At 62.3% G+C, this 18,960-nt stretch overlaps 1 protein-coding gene across 1 annotated transcript; it reads left to right on the forward strand.

Moving 5' to 3' along the window:
• The first annotated feature begins 1,733 nt into the window (after positions 1 to 1,733).
• TFE3 (transcription factor binding to IGHM enhancer 3) lies at positions 1,734 to 10,442 on the forward strand. The gene is made up of 10 exons (XM_074937308.1): positions 1,734 to 1,849; positions 5,568 to 5,681; positions 6,481 to 6,730; positions 7,426 to 7,698; positions 8,162 to 8,263; positions 8,656 to 8,773; positions 8,936 to 8,992; positions 9,324 to 9,399; positions 9,534 to 9,681; positions 9,920 to 10,442. The coding sequence occupies exons 1-10, from the start codon at positions 1,737 to 1,739 to the stop codon at positions 10,301 to 10,303; spliced, it is 1,635 nt and encodes a 544-aa protein (XP_074793409.1). The 5' UTR covers positions 1,734 to 1,736; the 3' UTR covers positions 10,304 to 10,442.
• The last annotated feature ends 8,518 nt before the right edge of the window (positions 10,443 to 18,960 follow it).

The raw sequence follows: 18,960 nt of genomic DNA on the forward strand, positions 1-18,960 counted from the left end.
CCAGAGACGCACCATCGTACGCACACCATGGCAACCGATACACCCAGAGAGATGCACAGTCCCACCCACACCGCGATGGCTGATACACACAGCGACGCACAGCTGGACGCACAGCATGGCAGCTGATACACACGGATACACAACTGCACACACCATGGCAACTGATACATAAACAGGCAAACACAATCACACACACCTACCACGAGAACTGATACACACACAGACACACAATCGGACACACACCATGACAACTGAGACCCACAAAGAGCTACACAATCACACCATGGCAACTGATATGTAGAGATGCACAATCACACACACACACACACACCCCACAACAACCAATACACACAGAGAGGAACATGATCACACATCCCCCAACAAAACTGATGCGCGCACACACACACACACACACAATCTTGCATGCACAACAATGACTGACAGGTGCACACACTCACACGGCAACAAGTCTCACACACAAACCCACAAACCATCACTGACAGAGACACCCGCAGGGACACAAGCCCCACGTGCCGTTGGACACACCGGCAGACTCACAAACACACATGTGCGAACAGAGAAGGGGGCTCAGCCCGAGGGGCTTACGGGTGGGACCCCCGAAAATCCACGTGAGGCTTGTGCCTGTCCCCCCGTGTAACCCCAATCAGAACCCAGCGGGGCCTGGGCAAGTCCAGGTCTGGTAAGCGCAACCCCTGCTGGCCAACCCTGGAACTGCAGCCACAACTGAACCCCCATACGGATCTAGGGGGCCCCTGCGGGTCGGGAGTGAGGGGCACCAGCAGAGCTGTGGGGGGGCCAGGGCTGGGCTGGCAGGGGCTGTGGGTCGGGAGTGAGGGGCACCGGCAGAGCTGTGGGGGGGCCCAGGGCTGTGGGGGGCAGGGGGCTGTGGATCGGGAGTGAGGGGCACCGGCAGAGCTGGGGGGGGGGCCCAGGGCTGTGGGGGGCAGGGGACTGCGGGCCGGGAGTGAGGGGCACCGGCAGAGCTGTGGGGGGCCCAGGGCTGTGGGGGGCAGGGGGCTGTGGATCGGGAGTGAGGGGCACCGGCAGAGCTGGGGGGGGCCCAGGGCTGTGGGGGGCAGGGGGCTGTGGATCGGGAGTGAGGGGCACCGGCAGAGCTGTGGGGGGGGGCCCAGGGCTGTGGGGGGCAGGGGGCTGTGGATCGGGAGTGAGGGGCACCAGCAGAGCTGTGGGGGGGGGGGCCCAGGGCTGTGGGGGGCAGGGGGCTGTGGGTCGGGAGTGAGGGGCACCGGCAGAGCTGGGGGGGCCCAGGGCTGTGGGGGGCAGGGGGCTGTGGGTCGGGAGTGAGGGGCACCAGCAGTGTTGGGGGGGGGCAGGGCTGTGGGGGGCAGGGGGCTGCGGGCCGGGAGTGAGGGGCACCGGCAGAGCTGTGGGGGGGGGCCAGGGCTGTGGGGGGCAGGGGCTGCGGGTCGGGAGTGAGGAGCACCAGCTGTTCGTGTGTCAAATGCCCCCCTTGCACCCCCCCCGGCCAGGCCGGGGGGGTGTTTCCCTGCGTGATGTCATTTCCCTTGGCGATCCCCCCCCATCCCAGGGATGAGGCAATAACTCTGCGGCCGGGTGTTTATCGGCCGCGATCGGGGCTCGGGGGGTCCCGCACCGGAGCCCGCAGCCGCCCTCGGCCCCGCGCCCCCCCGTCCGGCCGGGACCCCCGCTCGCCCCCCCCCGGACCAGGAGCCCTGCGGGGGGGTGGGGAGAGGATGTCGCATGGGGCGGGGCAGGGGGCCCGGGATCCCGACCCCCAGCGGCCTCCCCCGACTGTCTACGTCCTGCTGGAGGGATCCCGCACGGCCGAGGCCGTCCAGGTGCTGAGGTGAGGGGGGCAGAGACCCCCGCCCCCCCCGGGGACCCGCTGTCTGCTGGAATCCCCCTCCCTCCACGGACCCCCCCTTTCCCCCGGTGTCCCCTCCCGTCTCGGCCTCCCCCCACCCTGACACCCCCCATCCTTCTTCTTTGCCCCCCCAGTATCTGCTCCCCACTTTCGCCAGCCATTCACCCCCCAGCCCCAGCTCCTGCCTCAAACGGCCCATGCCCACCCCCAATTTCTAGGGGACAGAACCCCCCCCCCAATGTCCCTAGCTTCCCCTCTCCAGCATTCAGGGGATGGGTTCAATCTCTATATACCCCTTCTGGGGGGGCTGCGGTTCGGGAGTGAGGGGCACCGCAGAACTGGGGCGGGGGGGGGTCCGGAGCCCCCAGGCTGGTGCCCGGGGAGGTGTCAGGGTCTCAGTGCTGGGAGCATCTGTCCGGGGGGGGCCTGGGTCGCTGTCTGCATCGGGAGTTCCCAGCTGGGGGAGGGGAGTGGGGCCTAGCAGTTAGAGCAGGGGGGCTGGGAGCCAGGACTCCTGGGTTCTCTCCCCCGGCTCGGTGCCTAGACCGGGTTGCTGTAACAGAGCCCCCCTCCCCCAGCCCTGCTCTGTGGCCATTTCTGGCCCCTCCCGACCCAGACCCCCGGGCTCCAGGGTCTAGTTAATGATCCCTGGAGCGGGGCGGGGGCCACAAGAGGGCTAGTCACTGGCGGTCACCAAGCGAGTTGGGGGAAGGCCTGGAACCCAGGAGTCCTGGCTCCCAGCCCCCCTTGCTCTACCCACTAGCCCCTACTCCCCTTCGAGAGCCGGGGAGGGAACCAGGCGCTCTGCTGGGGGGTGGGGGCAGTGGAGAAGGCTCTTGCGGAGTGGGGGGCGGGGTTAGATTTCAGACAAAGCTCCAGTGAGGGGGAGGGAGGGAACTTCACCTTTCCAGGAGAACTGGGGCCACGCAGGTGAGAGGGGCCCCCCCACCCCCAGACCCCTCCACACCCAAGGCAGCCTGGAGCTGAGCTGACCCCCACCCCCCGTGACTTCCCCTCCAGCTGCTGAGTCCGCGTCTTTCCCAGCCATTCAATTTCCTTCCGCCACTGGGAGTCCCAGCCCCCCCCGTACCCCCCCCCCCCCCGCTCTGCTGGTGCCCCTCACTCCCAACCCGCAGCCCCCTGCCCCATGTCATATTGAAAGCAGAAGCGGGTGTCTGGCCTGACTGATGGGGGGGGGTGAGGGGGGGCGGAGACAAGACTATAACTCTCATCATTGCAATTTCCAAGTGTGTGTGTATTGGGGGGGGCGTGTATTTTAATCCCCAAAAGCCTGGAAAGGCCTAAACTCCCTTGACCCTTTGAACTCCGTCCCCAGCTGGGGTGTTTTGGGGCTTGAGATGGGGGTGGGGAGGGGCAGGCTGTCTGCTGAGACCCCCTCCAAAGAGCTGTGTAAGTATCTGGGGTCAAGGCATCCCCCCTCAATTCCCCCCCCCCGCATAAAAATTGTTCCAGCACCCCTGGATAGAACCCAGGAGTCCTGGCTCCCAGCCCCTATGCTCTAACCACTAGACATCACTGCCCTCCCAGAGCCGGGGAGAGAACCCAAGAGTCCTGGCTCCCAGCTCCCTTGCTCTAACCGCTAGACCCCACTCCCTTCTCAGAGCCGGGGTGAGAACCCAGGAGTCCTGACTCCCATCCGTCTTGGTTTGGGGCAGGCTGGTCATTAAATTACTCGAATGCCCCCGTTTACTGGGGCGGGGGGAGTCCTACAAGGCAGGGGCAGTCCCTTGGGGGGGGGGGAAGGTGCTTGTCTCCCAGTGCTGCCCCCTGCTGGCCCCTGTCACGTTGTTTATTTTTTTTCGCCTACTATTAAAAGCAACAAGCCTGGGGAGTGGTGGGAAAGCCATGGGCGGCTCCCCCCTCCCTAGATCACTGCAGTATCTGACCCCCTTGGGCCGCAGGCCAGGAGCCACAATCCCCCCACCCCCGGCGGGGTCTGATCCTTGGGGGCGGACAGATTAGAGCTGGGCAAAGGGGTCCCCCCCCCCAATCTCTGGCCACTAGTGAAATCTGCCAATTTCTCTTCTGGCCTTTTTTGCCTGGCGCTCTCCAGGTCCTAGCCGGGAGGGGAGGGGTGTTCACACTGGGTTGATTTGCTCTGGGGAAGTGAATCGGTTGATCCCAAAGTGGGGAGGGGGGAGATTGACACCCCCCCACACCCACACACGGCCCCCCACGATTGCCCCTGAAAGATCTGGCTCAGGTTGGTGCCGGGGAGGAAGGCCCGTTTGCAGCCAGGGGTGGTGGATCCGGAAGCTGGATTTCTCCCAGGCGTGCGCAGACTCGGTCCCTGCTCCTGTTTAGAGATTTGTCCCAGGGATCAACTGGATCCCAGATCCCACAAAGAGAGCTGGTTCCCCTGGTGGATCAGCTAGATCTCAGCTCTGGCTAAGACATTCTCTTAGGAATCAATTAGCTCCTGCTAACAGATCCCCCGAGACAGACTAGATCCTGGTAAAAATTTGCCCCAAGGACCCACTAGATCCCAGCCCCCTCTCCTTTTCGGCAAGGGCTGCCCTGGCCAGAGATCTCCTGGGATCCTGGGCTGGGGCTGCACAAGGGATCCCGTAACAGATCCCTGCCTGCTCCACACAGGGTGAAGCCTGCAGGTTACAGGGGTGAGATCCCAAGAGAAAAGAAACCGGGGAGGGGGTGTTTTGTGGGTATTGCGGGGGAGGGGGGGCTGATGAAATGTCTTGGGTGTGCGGGCGGGACGGGGAGTGGGTCTGGCGAAGGGCGGTTGTTGTTTGTCGGGAGTTGTGCGTCTCTGCGGTATTGTCAGGGCTGCTGGTTGGAGTGCGGAAGGCGAGAGTCTCTGGGGCCAAGAGGGGTGTGTGGGGGGGTTGTATGTTGGGGTGGTGTGGGAGGGTTGTGTGTCGTGGGGGTGGCTGTGTATAGCGGTGGTGTGTGTGTTGCGGGGATTGTGTGTTGTGGAGTGTTGTGCAGGGCTGTGTCTGGGGTCATGAGGTTGTGTGTTGGGATGGCGTGGGGGGTTTTATCAGAGGTTGTGGGGTTGTGTGTTGGGGTGCTCTGTGTGTTGTGGGGGGGAGTTGTGTGTGGGTTCGTGTGTTGTGCTGGTATGTGGGGTTGTGCCAGGGGTTGTGCATTGGGGTGGTGTGTGTGTTGTGTCTTTGGGTGCTCTGTGTGTTATGGGGGGAGTTGTGTGTGGCGCTGTGTATTGGGGTGGTGTGGAGGTTGTGTGTTCAGGTGGTGTGTTGTAGTGGGGGTTGTGTGTGGTGTGGGTGGGGTGTGTTGGAGGATTGTGGTGCATGAGTGGCAGATGGGGGTTATGCATGTGTTGGGGAGCCCCTCCAGCAGCCGTTTCAGGGTCCCCAAAACCCCACCACCTTGGGTCTCCCTCTCTGCGTCAATCTCAAACCAGGAAGTGTCCCCCTGCTCCAGTGTGTCTGGGGGGGGTCACCCCTGCCCCCCACCCCTCATTGCCCGAGGGCCTGGCACATGGATGGGCAGGGGGTGGGGAAGCATCTGGTGGCAGGGACCAGCCAGTAGGGGGCGCTTGTGAGCCCCTCATGACAATGACGCCCATGGCCAACGCCCATGGGCAACTCCTGTGCCTTCCGGGGAGGCACGAGGTGGGGACGCACCGTGGGAAATTTGCACGAGGGCCATGCGTGAGGATTCACACTCGCCCTGTCCCACCCCCCACCCCCCACTCCAGCCTCGAGTCCTTGCTCCCTGAGTCGGGCATCGTCGCCGACATTGACTTAGAAAACGTCTTCTCCTTGGCCGGGGACAACTTCTACGAGCTCAAAAGCCAGCCCATCTCCGGGAGGTAAGGCGGCCATCTTTGGGGCAGCCATCTTGGATCTTTGGGGCAGCTTTTAGTTGGACCCCTCTCCTGTCACCCTCTCCCTGCTTTGCCCCCCCCCCCATCCTGCCAACCCCAAGGAGATGCAATGACCCCAATGTCAGCCCATGGCTGTGGGGGGTGGGACCCATTCCCTGGGGCAGCCTCCCACCCCAGACTCTGATTGTCAGGGGGCAGAGAAGGGAGGCTGGGAGAGCAAAGCCCCCCCAATTATACAAGTCCCCACCCCCAAATTGGCCCCAACGGCCCCATGGACTGAATCCAAGATGGCAGTCTTTAGCCGTCTTTGCTATTTGCCTGTGGACAGTAGTGGGGGGGCGGGGAATTGGCCTCCCTAGCTTGGCCCCTCCATAGCCCCCTGCAAGGACGGCCATTATGGTGGCACCCACCTAAAGGAAATACATGTGCTCCCCCTGGGGGCTGGCTGGCATCATTGCACCCAGTGGGGTGGGGGGGGAGGGAGCCAGCCTGGGCTGGCAGGGGGCTGCGGGTCGGGAGTGAGGAGCACTGCAGGGAGCGGGGAGGCGAGAAAGTGCCCCCCCCCAAATCCTGTTTGTCCTGTTCTGGAATTTGCCGAGTCACAGGTGGGGGTGGGGGGTGGGCAGGGAGCAGGAAATGGGGGGAGGGAGAGGAGGGGGCTGTACGGGGGGGGAGGATTTGGGGGGCTGTATGGGGGGGAGTGGGAGGATTTGGGGGGGGCTGTACGGGGGGGGAAGGATTCTGTGCCTGCCCCCCCGTCTCTAACCCTGTCTGTCTCACCCAGCCCCCCGGCCGCCCCCCTGCAGCCGCTGGCCCCCCCAGCTCCAGGGGACCCCCCCGGCCCCAGCATGGCGTCCTCGCGGGTGCTGCTCCGGCAGCAGCTGATGCGGGCGCAGACCCAGGAGCAGGAGCGGCGGGAGCAGCAGCAGGCGGCCCAGTTCCTGCCCCCCAACCCCGCGCCCCCCACCCCGGCCATCTCCGTCAGCAGCCCCCTGCCGCGCCCCGCTGCCCAGGTCCCGGTCGAGGTGCTCAAGGTGAGAGCCCGGGGCCCTGCCCCACAGGGGGTGGGGGGTGCCAGCCCCAGGGCGGGACTGCCTGGCTCAGGGGGGCGGGGAATGGGGCTGGGGCCTGTCCCCTCTGGGGGGCGCCGGCTCCCATCCGGCCCCTGGGCAGGGACTGGCTGGCTCAGGGGGGCGGGGAATGGGGCAGGGACCTGTCCCCTCTGGGGGGCGCTGGCTCCCACCCGGCCCCAGGGCAGGGACTGGCTGGCTCAAGGGGGCGGGGAATGGGGCTGGGGCCTGTCCCCTCTGGGGGGCGCCGGCTCCCACCTGGCCCCAGGACAGGACTGGCTGACTCAGGGGGGCGGGGAATGGGGCAGGGACCTGTCCCCTCTGGGGGGCGCCGGCTCCCACCTGGCCCCAGGGCAGGGACTGGCTGGCTCAAGGGGGCGGGGAATGGGGCAGGGGCCTGTCCCCTCTGGGGGGCGCCGACTCCTACCCAGCCCCAGGGCAGGGACTGGCTGGCTCAAGGGGGCGAGGAATGGGGCAGGGGCCTGTCCCCTCTCGGGGGCGCCGGCTCCTACCCGGCCCCAGGGCAGGGACTGGCTGGCTCAGGGGGGCGGGGAATGGGGCAGGGGCCTGTCCCCTCTAGGCATTCAGGGGCTGGCTGGCTGGCTGGGGGGGGCGCGGGGAGGGGCTCACCCCTAACTGCCCCTGTTCTGCCCCGCCAGGTCCAGACCCACCTGGAGAACCCGACCCGGTACCACATCCAGGAGGCCCAGCGCCAGCAGGTCAAGCAGTATCTCTCCACCACCATGGGCAGCAAGCTGGCCGCCCAGGCCCTGGCGGGCTCCAGCCCCGGGGCCCCCGCCCGCTCCCCCCAGGCTGCCTCGGCCCCCGAGCCCCACAGCCTGCCCCCCCGGCAGCAGGCCGCCTCGGGCCCCGGCAGCGCCCCCAACAGCCCCATGGCCATGCTGCACATCGGCTCCAACTCGGAGAAGGAGGTGAGTGGGGGGTCCCCCCCCCGCCGTGCCCCTGTCCCGAACCCTGCCCCCCATCCAGCCCCTCTGCTCACCGTGTCCCCATCCGTCCCCCGCCCTGAATCCTTGCCCCCATCCAACCCCTGTGCCCGCTCTGCGCCCCCATTCCCTCCAACCCCCTTCTCTTTCGCCCTCTGTGCCCCTGCCATGAATCCCTGCCCCCATCCAGCCCCTCTGCTCCCCCATGACCCCCAGCCTAGCCCCCTTTCCTTCCCCCATGCCTGCAGCCTCTTCCCTTCCCCCCATCCTAGCCCCCCAGCCCACTCCTCTGTGCTCCTGCTGCCCCCATCCCAGCCGTCCTCCCCGTCTGCCCCTCTCCCACCCTCCCAACCTACCCCACTCCCTGCACACTGTGGGGGGGTGGGGCAGGGACACCCACTCTTTCCCTCCACCCCGGGAAACCCGTCTAATGGCCCCCCCTCCCCAGATTGATGATGTCATCGATGAGATCATCAGCCTGGAGTCCAGCTACAATGACGAGATGTTGAACTACATGTCTGTGGACGGGGGGCTGCAGCTGCCCAGCACGGTAATGGGGGGCAGGGTCTGGGGGGGGCTTGCAAGGAGGTCCCCGCAGCTGGGGAGGTAGGAACGGGAATGCCATCCCTTTAAGGGTGACTTGGAGGTGGTGGCTGGTGTGGACTCCGCCCCTTTAAGGGCAACAGGTGTGCGGCCCCCTTTAAGCCTGGCTGAGGCTCCACTCCTTTAAGGCCAACTGGGGGGTGGGGGCCAACTGAGGCTCCACCCCTTTAAGGGTGCCTGGGAGGGCGGGACCCTCCCTGCCAAGATGGGCCATTGCCCCTGTAAGACGCCACCCCTTTAAGGCATCCTGCAAGGTAGCGGCCGGGCCAGACAGCACCCCCGTAGGCCTGGAGGCGTCACTGCCCCGCAATTAATTTTAACTCCTTGTCTCCCGCTCAGCTGCCGGTGGGCGGGAACCTGCTGGAGATTTACAGCAGCCCGGGGCTCCCGGATTCAGCTGTCCCGGTCAGCAACTCCTGCCCCGCCGACCTGCCCAACATCAAGACAGAGTTGTCAGGTACCGGATGCTAGGGGGCTCCGTGCTGTGGGGATTGGCAGAGGGGGAGGGGGGCATGGCAGGGGGCGCTTGCCCCCCCCCTTCCCTGGAGGTGGGTGCTGTGTCTTTCCAGACACCAGTCTGTCTGTCCCGCTGACACACTCCCTTCTTCCCCGGTTACAGAGAACGAAGCCAAAGCGCTGATGAAGGAGAGGCAGAAAAAAGACAATCACAACCTGAGTGAGTGTGGTCCCTCCCCCCCCAGGGGGTAGATCCTTCTGGAGGGGCTTCAGTTTGGGGGGTGGCACGGATATTTGTGGGGGGGGGAGTCCCAGGACCCCAACCCCTCATTGCCCCCATGCGGGGAGCGGGGTCACACTTGAATGAGAAATCGTGCTGGCGCTGGCCAGGGGAACTCCCAGCCACATGACGCAGGTGAAGAGGTTCAGGGAGGCCTGGATGTTAATCGTGGAGGGGTGTGTGGCAGGAATTGGGGGCTGGACAGCAGGTGGGGGGGCACCCCGGGCTGGCTGGGCCTAGGGCGTCTGAGCTGCAAATTCTCCCTCTGCAGTTGAAAGACGCAGACGATTCAACATCAACGACCGAATCAAGGAGCTGGGAACCCTCATTCCCAAATCCAATGACCCGTAAGTGTGTGTGGGACGGGGGTGGGGGGTGGCGCTGTCCCCCCTTCTCTCAACACCAGACCCGCCCCCCCAGAGCCAGGGAGAGAACCCAGGCGTCCTGGTCCCAGCCCCCCCTGCTCCTTTCCTGTCCCCAGGGAGATGCGCTGGAACAAAGGCACGATCCTGAAGGCCTCCGTGGATTACATCCGCAAGCTGCAGAAGGAACAGCAGCGTGCCAAGGAGATGGAGCTGAGACAGCGCAAACTGGAGCAAGCGAACCGCAGCCTGCAGCTCCGGGTGCAGGTCAGCCAGGGGGCGCTGTGGGGCTGGGCTGGGGGCGCTCTCCCCTGGCAGTCAGAGCCGGGCGCTGGGGGGGGCACCATGGGGCTGGGGAGCGGGGCGGGGGGCTGGGCTGGGGGCGCTCTCCCCGGCAGTCAGAGCCGGGCGCTAGGGGGGGCACCGTGGGGCTGGGGAGTGGGGCGGATCAGTGGGGGGCTCAGCAGGGGGCACGCTGCCGACCACCCCTTTTCTCCCCCTGCAGGAACTGGAGATGCAAGCCCAGCTGCACGGCTTGCCCCTCACCTCCCCGGCAGGGCTGCTGCCCCTGGGGGGCACTGGGGAGGGCGCCAAGCCAGAGGGCCCTGGCCCCCCTCCGTTCCTGGGGGGCCCCTCCTGCGCCCCGGATCCCGCCTCTTCTGCCGCCTGCCTCCTGGACCTGGCCTTCTCTTCGGAAGAGCTGGGGGAGGCCGGGCTGGGCTTCCCCCTGGGGCTGGGGGCTGACGGGGGCCTGGAGGACATTCTCATGGAGGACGGGGGGCCCCTGTCACCCCTGGGGGCCTCCGACCCCCTGCTGTCATCCCTCTCCCCCGGCGCCTCCAAAGGCTCCAGCCGCCGCAGCAGCTTCAGCATGGAGGAGGATTCCTGATCCTGGCCCCGCCCCTCTGGGGTGGGAGGAGCCAGGGGAGCCACACCTCTTCTCCCATCGGGCTCCGCCCCCTGGCTGTCTCCAGGCTCTGCCCCCCTCTTTTATAGGCTCTGCAAGCTCCTCCCTTTCTCTCCAGCTCCATCCCAGTGTGTGGGCCCCACCGCTTTCGCTCCATGGGCAGCGCCCCAGGCTCGTAAGCCCCTCCCCCTCAGCTCAAGCTCCGCCCTATTGTATAGGCCCTACCCCAGCTGTCAGTGGGCAGCACCTGAGTTCCAAAAGCTCCACCCCCTCCTCAAGCTCCTCCCCATCACAGAGGCTCCACCCCTTTTAGCAGGAGGGACTGGGTGTCAGAGTTTCAGACTCTGCCCCTTTTACCCTCCCTCTCTGCCCTGTTGTGTAGGCCCTGCCCCTTATCTGTTCCCAAGCTCCCCCCACTTTGTTCTCCCCACAGAAGCCCTGCCCTCTCCAGACCACACCCCTTTTTCATAGGCCCCACCCCTTATATGCAGTCCCCGCCCTCTAGCCATAGCCTCCACCCATTTCCTGCAAGACATGCCCCTTTCCTACAGGCTCCGCCCCTTCCTCTCACACTTCTGCCACTCTCCATTGTTCTCAATGGATGACCCCCCCCCACACCCCTCTCCCTTATGCGCACGCCTCCCCTAAACTACTCCTCCCTTCCCCCCCAACCTTGATTGTGGAGCATCAGGGAACCCCCCCTGCAGCCTACTTGGGGGTCAGGGGGGCCCCATGGCCCCTCCCTAACAGACTGTGTATGTGGGGGTGCTTGTGATGGGGAACCCCCAAAAGGAGCTATTCCCCACAGCTGTGTTAATATCGGGGTTCATCTGAGCCTGCACTGTGAACAGAGCCATGTGCCCTGAAACCTAAGAGGGACAAAATTGGGGTGTGGCCATTGGGGGAGGGGGCTGATCAGCCCCCACACGGCCCCCCCAAACCAGTGGGTGTCAGCTCATTCCCAAGGGGGCTGTACACCCCAATTTTGGGATGGGGGTGTCCCTAGTTCCAGCTTCTTCCAATACATTTCCCCCCCTTCTGAGTGTGTACTCCCAACATGAGCTTCATGGAGCTATGTATGAGGGGTCCCCTGGATAAAACAGGTGTACCCCAAAACTTGTACTCCTGGGGTGTCTAGCTATGGGGTGTCCCTTCAGAAAATGGGGCACTGAGGCACTCCCCCAAATGCACCCCAAAATGTGCTCTACTGGGGGAATTAAAAGGGGTGCTCCTTCAGAAAATGGGGTACAAGGGGAATGAAACAGCTGTAAGCCAAATCCTGCAAGCCTGGGGGATCAACTAATAACGGCGTTCTCTCTTTTGGGGGGTGCCGAATAACTTCCGAACACCCACATTTATCTCCCCCAAATTCCCTGCCATTTTGGGGTGACATTTGGAGGAGTGACTCATGGGCTCTAAGCTTCCATGGCCCCCCCAAAAGTGGCACCAGAAAAACATATGAGCGGGGGAGTCACTGCTGAGCCCTGTCCTTTCCATAGCCCCATTGGGTATATGTCCCCTAAATAGGGGTGATGAGTTTTTTGGGGGGGATCTATGTCTTGTGGGGGACTCAGGCAGATTTTGGGGTGACACGGTAGGAGGGGAATTTTTTTAAAATGCTTTTATTTTATACAAATCCTATTTTGTTTTTTTAAAGAGAAAATTATAACCCTTTCCTGGCCCGTACAAGCCGGGGTTCAGGGGGTTCTCATTTGCCTTTCCATGCTCCCTACCGAGCCAGCCGCCAACAACCCCTACAGGTCTCTGACTTTGGGGATGCAGATGAAGGATCCCCCTTCATTTCCCCTCTAGGGGGCAGCTCCCCTCCAGCCCCAGCCCAGGGTGCTGGCTGGCTGGGGGGGGGGGGAATGGGGCATGGGGCCTGTCCCCTCTAGGGATGGGAAGGTGGTAGGTTCAAAGGGGGAAGGTGTGGGGTGATATGGGGGGAGGAGATGGCATGGCTGAAAACAGGATGGGGAGTTTTTGGGGGGTGCTGCTGTGTAGCGCAGCTTGGGGGGCTGGGTTGTATGGAGGGAAAGAGCGGGGAGGTTACAGATAGAAAAGGGAGGGCTGGGTTGAAGAAGGGGGCTGGGGGAGCTGTGGCTATTGGGGTGCATGAGAGGGGACCAGCAGCCTTCTGGGGTGTGTGTGACAGCTGTATTAGATTGTGGGGGGGACTGGCTCTGACCCCAACTCCACCCGTACCTCCCTCCCCGGTTTTGTACCGAGACATGGAAATAAATATTCGCTTTGAGACGCTTATAAATAAACCCAGGCCGCTGACAATTTTCTAACACGGCCCCGTGTCCAGAGTCTGATTTGGGGCGGGGGTCGACGATTCCTTTGCTCTCTCGGGCTTCGGGGGGCCCTGGGGCCATATTTGCGGGCGCTGGCCACTGCCCCGCAGGCTCCTGGCTCTTTCGCACCGGAAATCGGAGATTCTCCGGCGCCCGCCGGCCAGGGCTGGAAGCGACAAGGAGCCAGGGGCAGCTCGTGGGGAGGGTTGAGCCCGCCACCTTGTCTCCGTGCCCCCAGCACCTAGGCCAGGCAGCCCAAGCCTAATTCCTCCCACGCTCGGCTGCCTGCACGGATGTAGGCCAGGTTTGAGCGCCGAGTCCAGCAGAGCCCATTGAGCTGCGCCCCAGCCCCGTTAGCGGGGCAGCCCCCCCCCAGCATCCGGATCTTCCCCCGGGGTTGGCCATGTGGCCTCCGAGACGGAGCCCCTGGGACTCCCGCCCTCCTGCTCGGCCCTGGCACGTCCAACTGAGCCTGAGACCTGGCGCGAGACGCGGGCACTCCTCCGGGGCTGAGGCACCCCCGCCAGGGCTGGCAGGGATGCCCTGGGGCTGGCCTGGCAGGGGGGCGAGCCCCAGGGTGCCGTGGCCAGGGGCGTGCCGTGGCCAAGAGGCACGGAGCGGGGCGGGCCGACGCAAGGGAGCTCGGGGCAACGGGGCGGGGGGAGCCGGGCCTGGGGGCGATGGGTGGGGGACCCCGGGGAGGCAGCGGGGGATGGGGGGTAGAGGATCTGAGGAGGCAGCACCATGGCCGCCTCAATTAACCCTGTGTTAATTAGGTGGCCCCCAGTCCTGGCTGCTCATTAGCGCTGCAGCCTCATTAATTAGCCCTGGGTTAATTGGGCAGCGCGGATTGGCCCTGGTTGGGTCATTAACGGTTCCTGGCGCTGTCCCCTCCATTAATGAGCGCGTCCCCCCACCTCCACCCCGGGCTCTCATTAGTTGAGGGTAATTAGCTAATTGGGTCTGGCTAATCAGTGCTAATTAAGGGTCCCAGTAATTGGCCTGGGTGGGTCTGAAGTGGGGGCAGAGCCCCTCCCCGCTGTATCACTAAATCTTCGATAACTCAGGCTAATTAATGGTTGCACTAATTGGGATGGGGAAAGGGGCGCTGGAGCCCTTGTTGGAGGACCAAAGGAGGCGACACTCCCTGCCTATGTCTTTATGGTCACCGCGCTTCCGGTTTCACAAGAGACGCTCTATCCCGTAAGGGTCTATGGTCACCACTTCCGGTCTGGCGGCCGACGCTCTCTCTCCCGCGCTTGCTACATTTCTATGGTCCTCAAGTCACAGCCGTGCTGCTGGCGACGCTCTCTCTTTCCGGCTTGCGCTCTGCGCCTCTATGGTCATAACTTCCGCTTCATAGGTGACGGGGGGCGGCTATCCCTCGCCCTCCAGAGTCTCTATCATCCTCCGCCCTCTAGGCGCGACTCTCTTCCCCCATCCGGCCGTGTCTGGCCCCTCTCTATGGTCCCCACTTCCGGCTTCTGGCCGACGCTCTCTCCCTCGCCCTCCCCGGCAACTCTATGCTCCGCCCGTAAAGTCACCCACGCCTTTAAAGACCTGGCGGGGGCGGCGGTGTTTTTTGCCCGCCGACAGGCCGAGGCCGGAAGTGGGCGCGGGGCCTGTTGGGGGGAGGAGCTTCAGCGCCCGCAGGAGCTGGGAGGGGGCGGGGTTGGGGAGCTGGGGGAGGGGCTGAAAGGGGCGGGGCTGGGAGCAGGGGCGGGGCTGGGGGCGTGAAGGGGCGGGGCTTGAGGGGGCTGGGAGCTGGGGGGCTAGAGGGGGCGGAGCTGGAGAGCTGCTGGGGGCGGGGCTGGGAGCAGGGCGCGGGGGTGGGGGACAGATGCGTTGGGTATGGGGCTGGGGGGTTGAGGAGGGGCAGGAGCTGGGGGGGAAGGAGCTGTACAGGGCAGGGCCTAGTGCCCCCAAATCCCTCCCACCCTCCCAGCTGTTCCCAGTGACTTCTGCAGCCTGGGGCCCCGTGGTGAAGAGCTGCTGGCCCCTGAGGCCTGGGGCTGAGACCCGGCAAACTCGGGTCTGGATCGTCCCCTCCGGCAGGGACACAGGCAAACACTGACTCCCAGCGCCGCCCCCACTCGCTCTAACCAGGAGGCCCCACTCCCCTCCCAGAGCCAGGCAGAGAACCCAGGAGTCCTGGCTCCCAGCGCCCCCCCCCCCCGGCTGTAACCCCTGTTGTGAAAGTTGCAGGGAACTGAGCCAGGACGGGGTTAATGAGCTGGGGATGCCTGGCTCTGGGACTGCCCTAATTGGCACCCTCTGCGGAGGAGGGGGGCAGGGGGGATAAGCTGTATGGGGGGAGGGAGCGTGGGGGTTGCCCCTGGGATGGGAGGGGTGACGTCGGGGTCAGCATGGGGGGCATATGGTGCTTTGGGTCAGTGTGTGGATGGGGGGAATGAATCTGTGCGACAGACAGGAATGGCATCGGGGGGGCGGGGGGATCTGTGCCCTGGAAACGAACATGTATGCAGGGGGGAGTCAGAGCCAGTCTCTGCCCTACCTCCTCATCTAGCCCCCCTGTCGCCCCCTGCAGGCGGTGGCAGCGCTGCTCCAAAACTAACTCCCCAGCCAGCTCCAGAATGCCCCCCACAGGAGCTGTCCAAGGTACCAGGCTAGGGGCTGCAGCTCACTGGGGGGGCGCTCTCCCCTGGCAGTCGGGGCTGGGCGCTGGGGGGCGCCTTGCTGCAGGGCTGGGGGCAGGGCAGGGGGTCTCTGCCAGGGCCCCGGGTCCCACAGATCAGACACCAGGTGACAACCCCTCCCAGCTCTGCTGTCAAAGATGGAGCAAGTGCAGATTGTGCGGGGTGAAAAGGGGAGATGTGGGCTTATTGGTCCTAGCCAGGAAAGGGACAGAGGGATACTGGGCCGGATGGATCTGTGGGTTGGATCTGGGGAGCAAAGGGAGGGTCCCAGGCTGGAGGGGCGCAAGTCTGAGCGCCCTCCCCCACCAGCTGGCGAAGCAGGTCGAGATCTCCCCGGAGCTGACGAAGGTGAGTGGGGCCGGCTGAGGTGAACCCCCGATCCCTGACCCCTGGGGGAAGTTGTGGGGTGTGGGGGTCTGTGGGTGACTCTGCACTGGTGGCATCTCACCATCCTCCCTCTCTGCAGCTCGCTGAGCAACTGACAGAAAAGCCAGAGAGGTAGGAGGCAGGACGCCTGGGTTCTTTCCCTGCTCTGAGAGGGGGTGTGCTCTGGCAGTTGTGGGGGGTGGGCTGGGAGCCAGGACTCCTGGGTTCTCTCTCCAGCTCTGGGGTGGGGAGGAAGCGGGATCAAGAGGTTAGAGCAGAGGGGACTGGGAGGCAGGAGACCTGGGTTCCATCCCTGACACTAGGAGGGGAGTGGGGCCTAGTGGTTAGAGTCTGTGTTGGCGGGGAGGTGGGCTGGGAGCTAGGATGCCTGGGTTCCTGATGTCTGTGTCTGTCTAGGCGGAGCTCCGACAGGACCTTACGGCGCATGAAAATCCCACTCCAATCCGGGAGTATGGTGAAGAGACTGTGCAGGAGCAAAGCTACGTGACGCGGGAGGAGGAGTGGAGAGCCTGGCCTCCAGGGGCAGGGGAGGACCCAAGATACAGGGTAGGCCCGTTAGTGAGGGGGGGAAAACAACGAACGAAACATGACCGCGGTGCTTAATGACGTCTTTGTCTCGGTTTTCACCAAGAAGGTTGGTGGTGATCGGACGGCTAACGTAGTGAATGCCAGTGACAATGGGGGGCGTCAGAGGCTAAAATAGGGAAAGAAGAAGTTAACAATTTCTTAGACACGTTAGATGTCTTCAAGTCACCAGGGCCCGATGAAATGCGTCCCAGAATCCTCAAGGTGCTGACTGAGGAGATATCGGAGCCACTGGCAATTATCTTTGAGAAGTCACGGAAGACGGGAGAGATTCCAGAAGACTGGAAAAGGGCAAAGCTAGCGCCCATCTATAAAAAGGGGAATAAGGACAACCCGGGGAATTACAGACCAGTCAGCTTCACTTCTGTACCCGGAAAGATAATGGAGCAAATCATTAAGCAATCAATTTGCAGACACCTGGAAGATAATGAGGTGATAAGTGACAGTCAGCCTGGATTTGTCAAGAACAAATTGTGTCAAACCAACGTGATAGTTTTCTGTGACAGGGTAACAAGCCTTGTGGATAGGGGGAAGCGGTAGACGTGGTATATCTGGACCTTAGTAAGGCTTTTGATACTGTCCCCTGTGACCTTCTGCTAAACAAACTAGGAAAAAGCAACCTAGATGGAGCTCCTGTAAGGAGGGTGAAAAACTGGTTGGAAAACGGTTCCCCGAGAGTCGTTATCCGTGGTTCACAGTCATGCTGGAAGGGCAGAACGAGTGGGGTCCTGCAGGGATCGGTTCTGGGTCCGGTTCTGTTCAATATCTTCATCAGTGATTTAGATAATGGCATAGAGAGCACACTGATAAAGTCTGCGGACGATACCAAGCTGGGAGGGGTTGCAAGTGCTTTGAAGCAGAGGATTAAAATTCAAAATGATCTGGACAAACTGGAGAAATGGTCGGAAGTAAATAGGATGAAATTCAATAAGGACAAATGCAAAGTACTCCACTTTGGAAGGAACAATCAGTCGCACACACACAATGGGAAATGACCGCCGAGGAAGGAGCACGGCGGAAAGGGATCCGGGGGTCAGAGTGGATCCACAAGCTAAATATGAGTCAACAGTGTGACGCTGTTGCAAAAAAACCGAACATCCTTCTGGGCTGGATTAGCAGGAGTGTTGTAAGCAAGACACGAGAAGTGATTCTTCCGCTCTACTCCGCGCTGGTGAGGCCTCAACTGGAGGTTTGTGTTCAGTTCGGGCGCCACATTTCAGGAAGGATGTGGACAAATTGGAGAAAGTCCAGAGAAGAGCAACAAAAATGATGAGAAGTCTAGAAAACAAGAGCTATGAGGGGAGATTGGAAAACTGGGGTTTGTTTAGTCTGGAGAAGAGAAGACAGAGGGGGCATGATGACAGTTTTCAAGTCCATAAAAGTTTGTTACAAGGAGGAGGGAGAAGAATCGTTCTTCTTAACCTCTAAGGACAGGACAAGAAGCGATGGGCTTAAATTACAGCAAGGGCGGTTTAGGTTGGACATTAGGAAAAACTTCCTACCTGTCCGGGTGGTCAAGCCCTGGGATAAATTGCCCAGGGAGGTTGTGGAATCTCTGTCACTGGAGATTTTGAAGAGCAGGTTAGACAAACACCTGTCAGGGATGGTCTAGATCAGTGCTTCTCAAGCTATCTGATGTGGGGGACTGGCAGTTTTTTTCCCAATGTGTGCGCAGACCGGCAGCCAATGGCTCGCGGACCGGCGCCGGTCCGCAGACCACCACTTTGAGTAGCACTGATCTAGATAATACTTAGTCGTGCCATGAGTGCAGGGGACTGGACAAGATGACCTCTCGAGGTCCCTTCCAGTCCTATGATTCTATGATGCAGCTGTCTCTGGGGCAGGGTGGTTGGGGAACAGCCGCACATAACGCTGCACGGGGACAGCTCCCTTAAACTGCGGGTCCCCAAATTGGGGTTCAGCCCAAACACCTGGGTTCACACCCTGGCTGTTGGAGTTCAGTGCTGGAGTGGGGCTCTGGTTCGCCCCACCTCCTATCAGCTGGGCAGTGCTCCCCACAAGGCCCCATGGGGGGAGCTGAGCAGGGGTCACTCCTTGGGGTGCTTTCTGTCTGTATCTTGTCCGGTGTCCTTCTGTCCAGCTGCCATGTTTTCCTTCCCCTCCTTCACGGTTCTGACACCCTGGGGTTTGGCCCGGATGCCTGGGTTCACTCTTTCAATCTCTCCCCCACTTCCTTCCGTTTTTACTGTATTCTCCCTGTTTTTCTTCCTCCTGTTCTTCCCTTCTCCGTTCATTCCTTTTACTTTTCTTTGTTGTTTTTCTCCTTCACTCTTCCTTTCCCCACTGGTTCGTTCTTCCTTTCGTGGTTTTGTTCGCTCTCTCATTTCTTATTTCATTCATTTGTTCCTCCTTTGCCCTTTGATTCGTTCAATTCTTTGTTCTTCCTATTCGTCCATCGGTTGTCTCATTTCTTCCTTCCTTTTTTCTTTCATTCATTTCTTCCCTCTTTCCATTGGTTCATCGGGTCTCTCTTGTGTTGTGTTGGTCATTTCTTGCCTTTCCATTTGCCCCTCTGTTCTCTCATTCCTTCCTTCATTTCTTCATTCCTTTGTCCTCCCTTTCCATTTGTCCCTCTGTTCTCTTCTTCATTCCTTCGTTCCCGTTTTCACTCGTTCAGGTGGGGGACACCTGGCTCCATCAGCCCCGCTGGTGCAATGGTGGTGGGAGGTCCCTGGCTCTGTCTCCCACCCCA

Source organism: Natator depressus, chromosome 23 (genome assembly GCF_965152275.1).
Source record: "Natator depressus isolate rNatDep1 chromosome 23, rNatDep2.hap1, whole genome shotgun sequence".
NCBI lineage: Eukaryota > Metazoa > Chordata > Testudines > Cheloniidae > Natator > Natator depressus.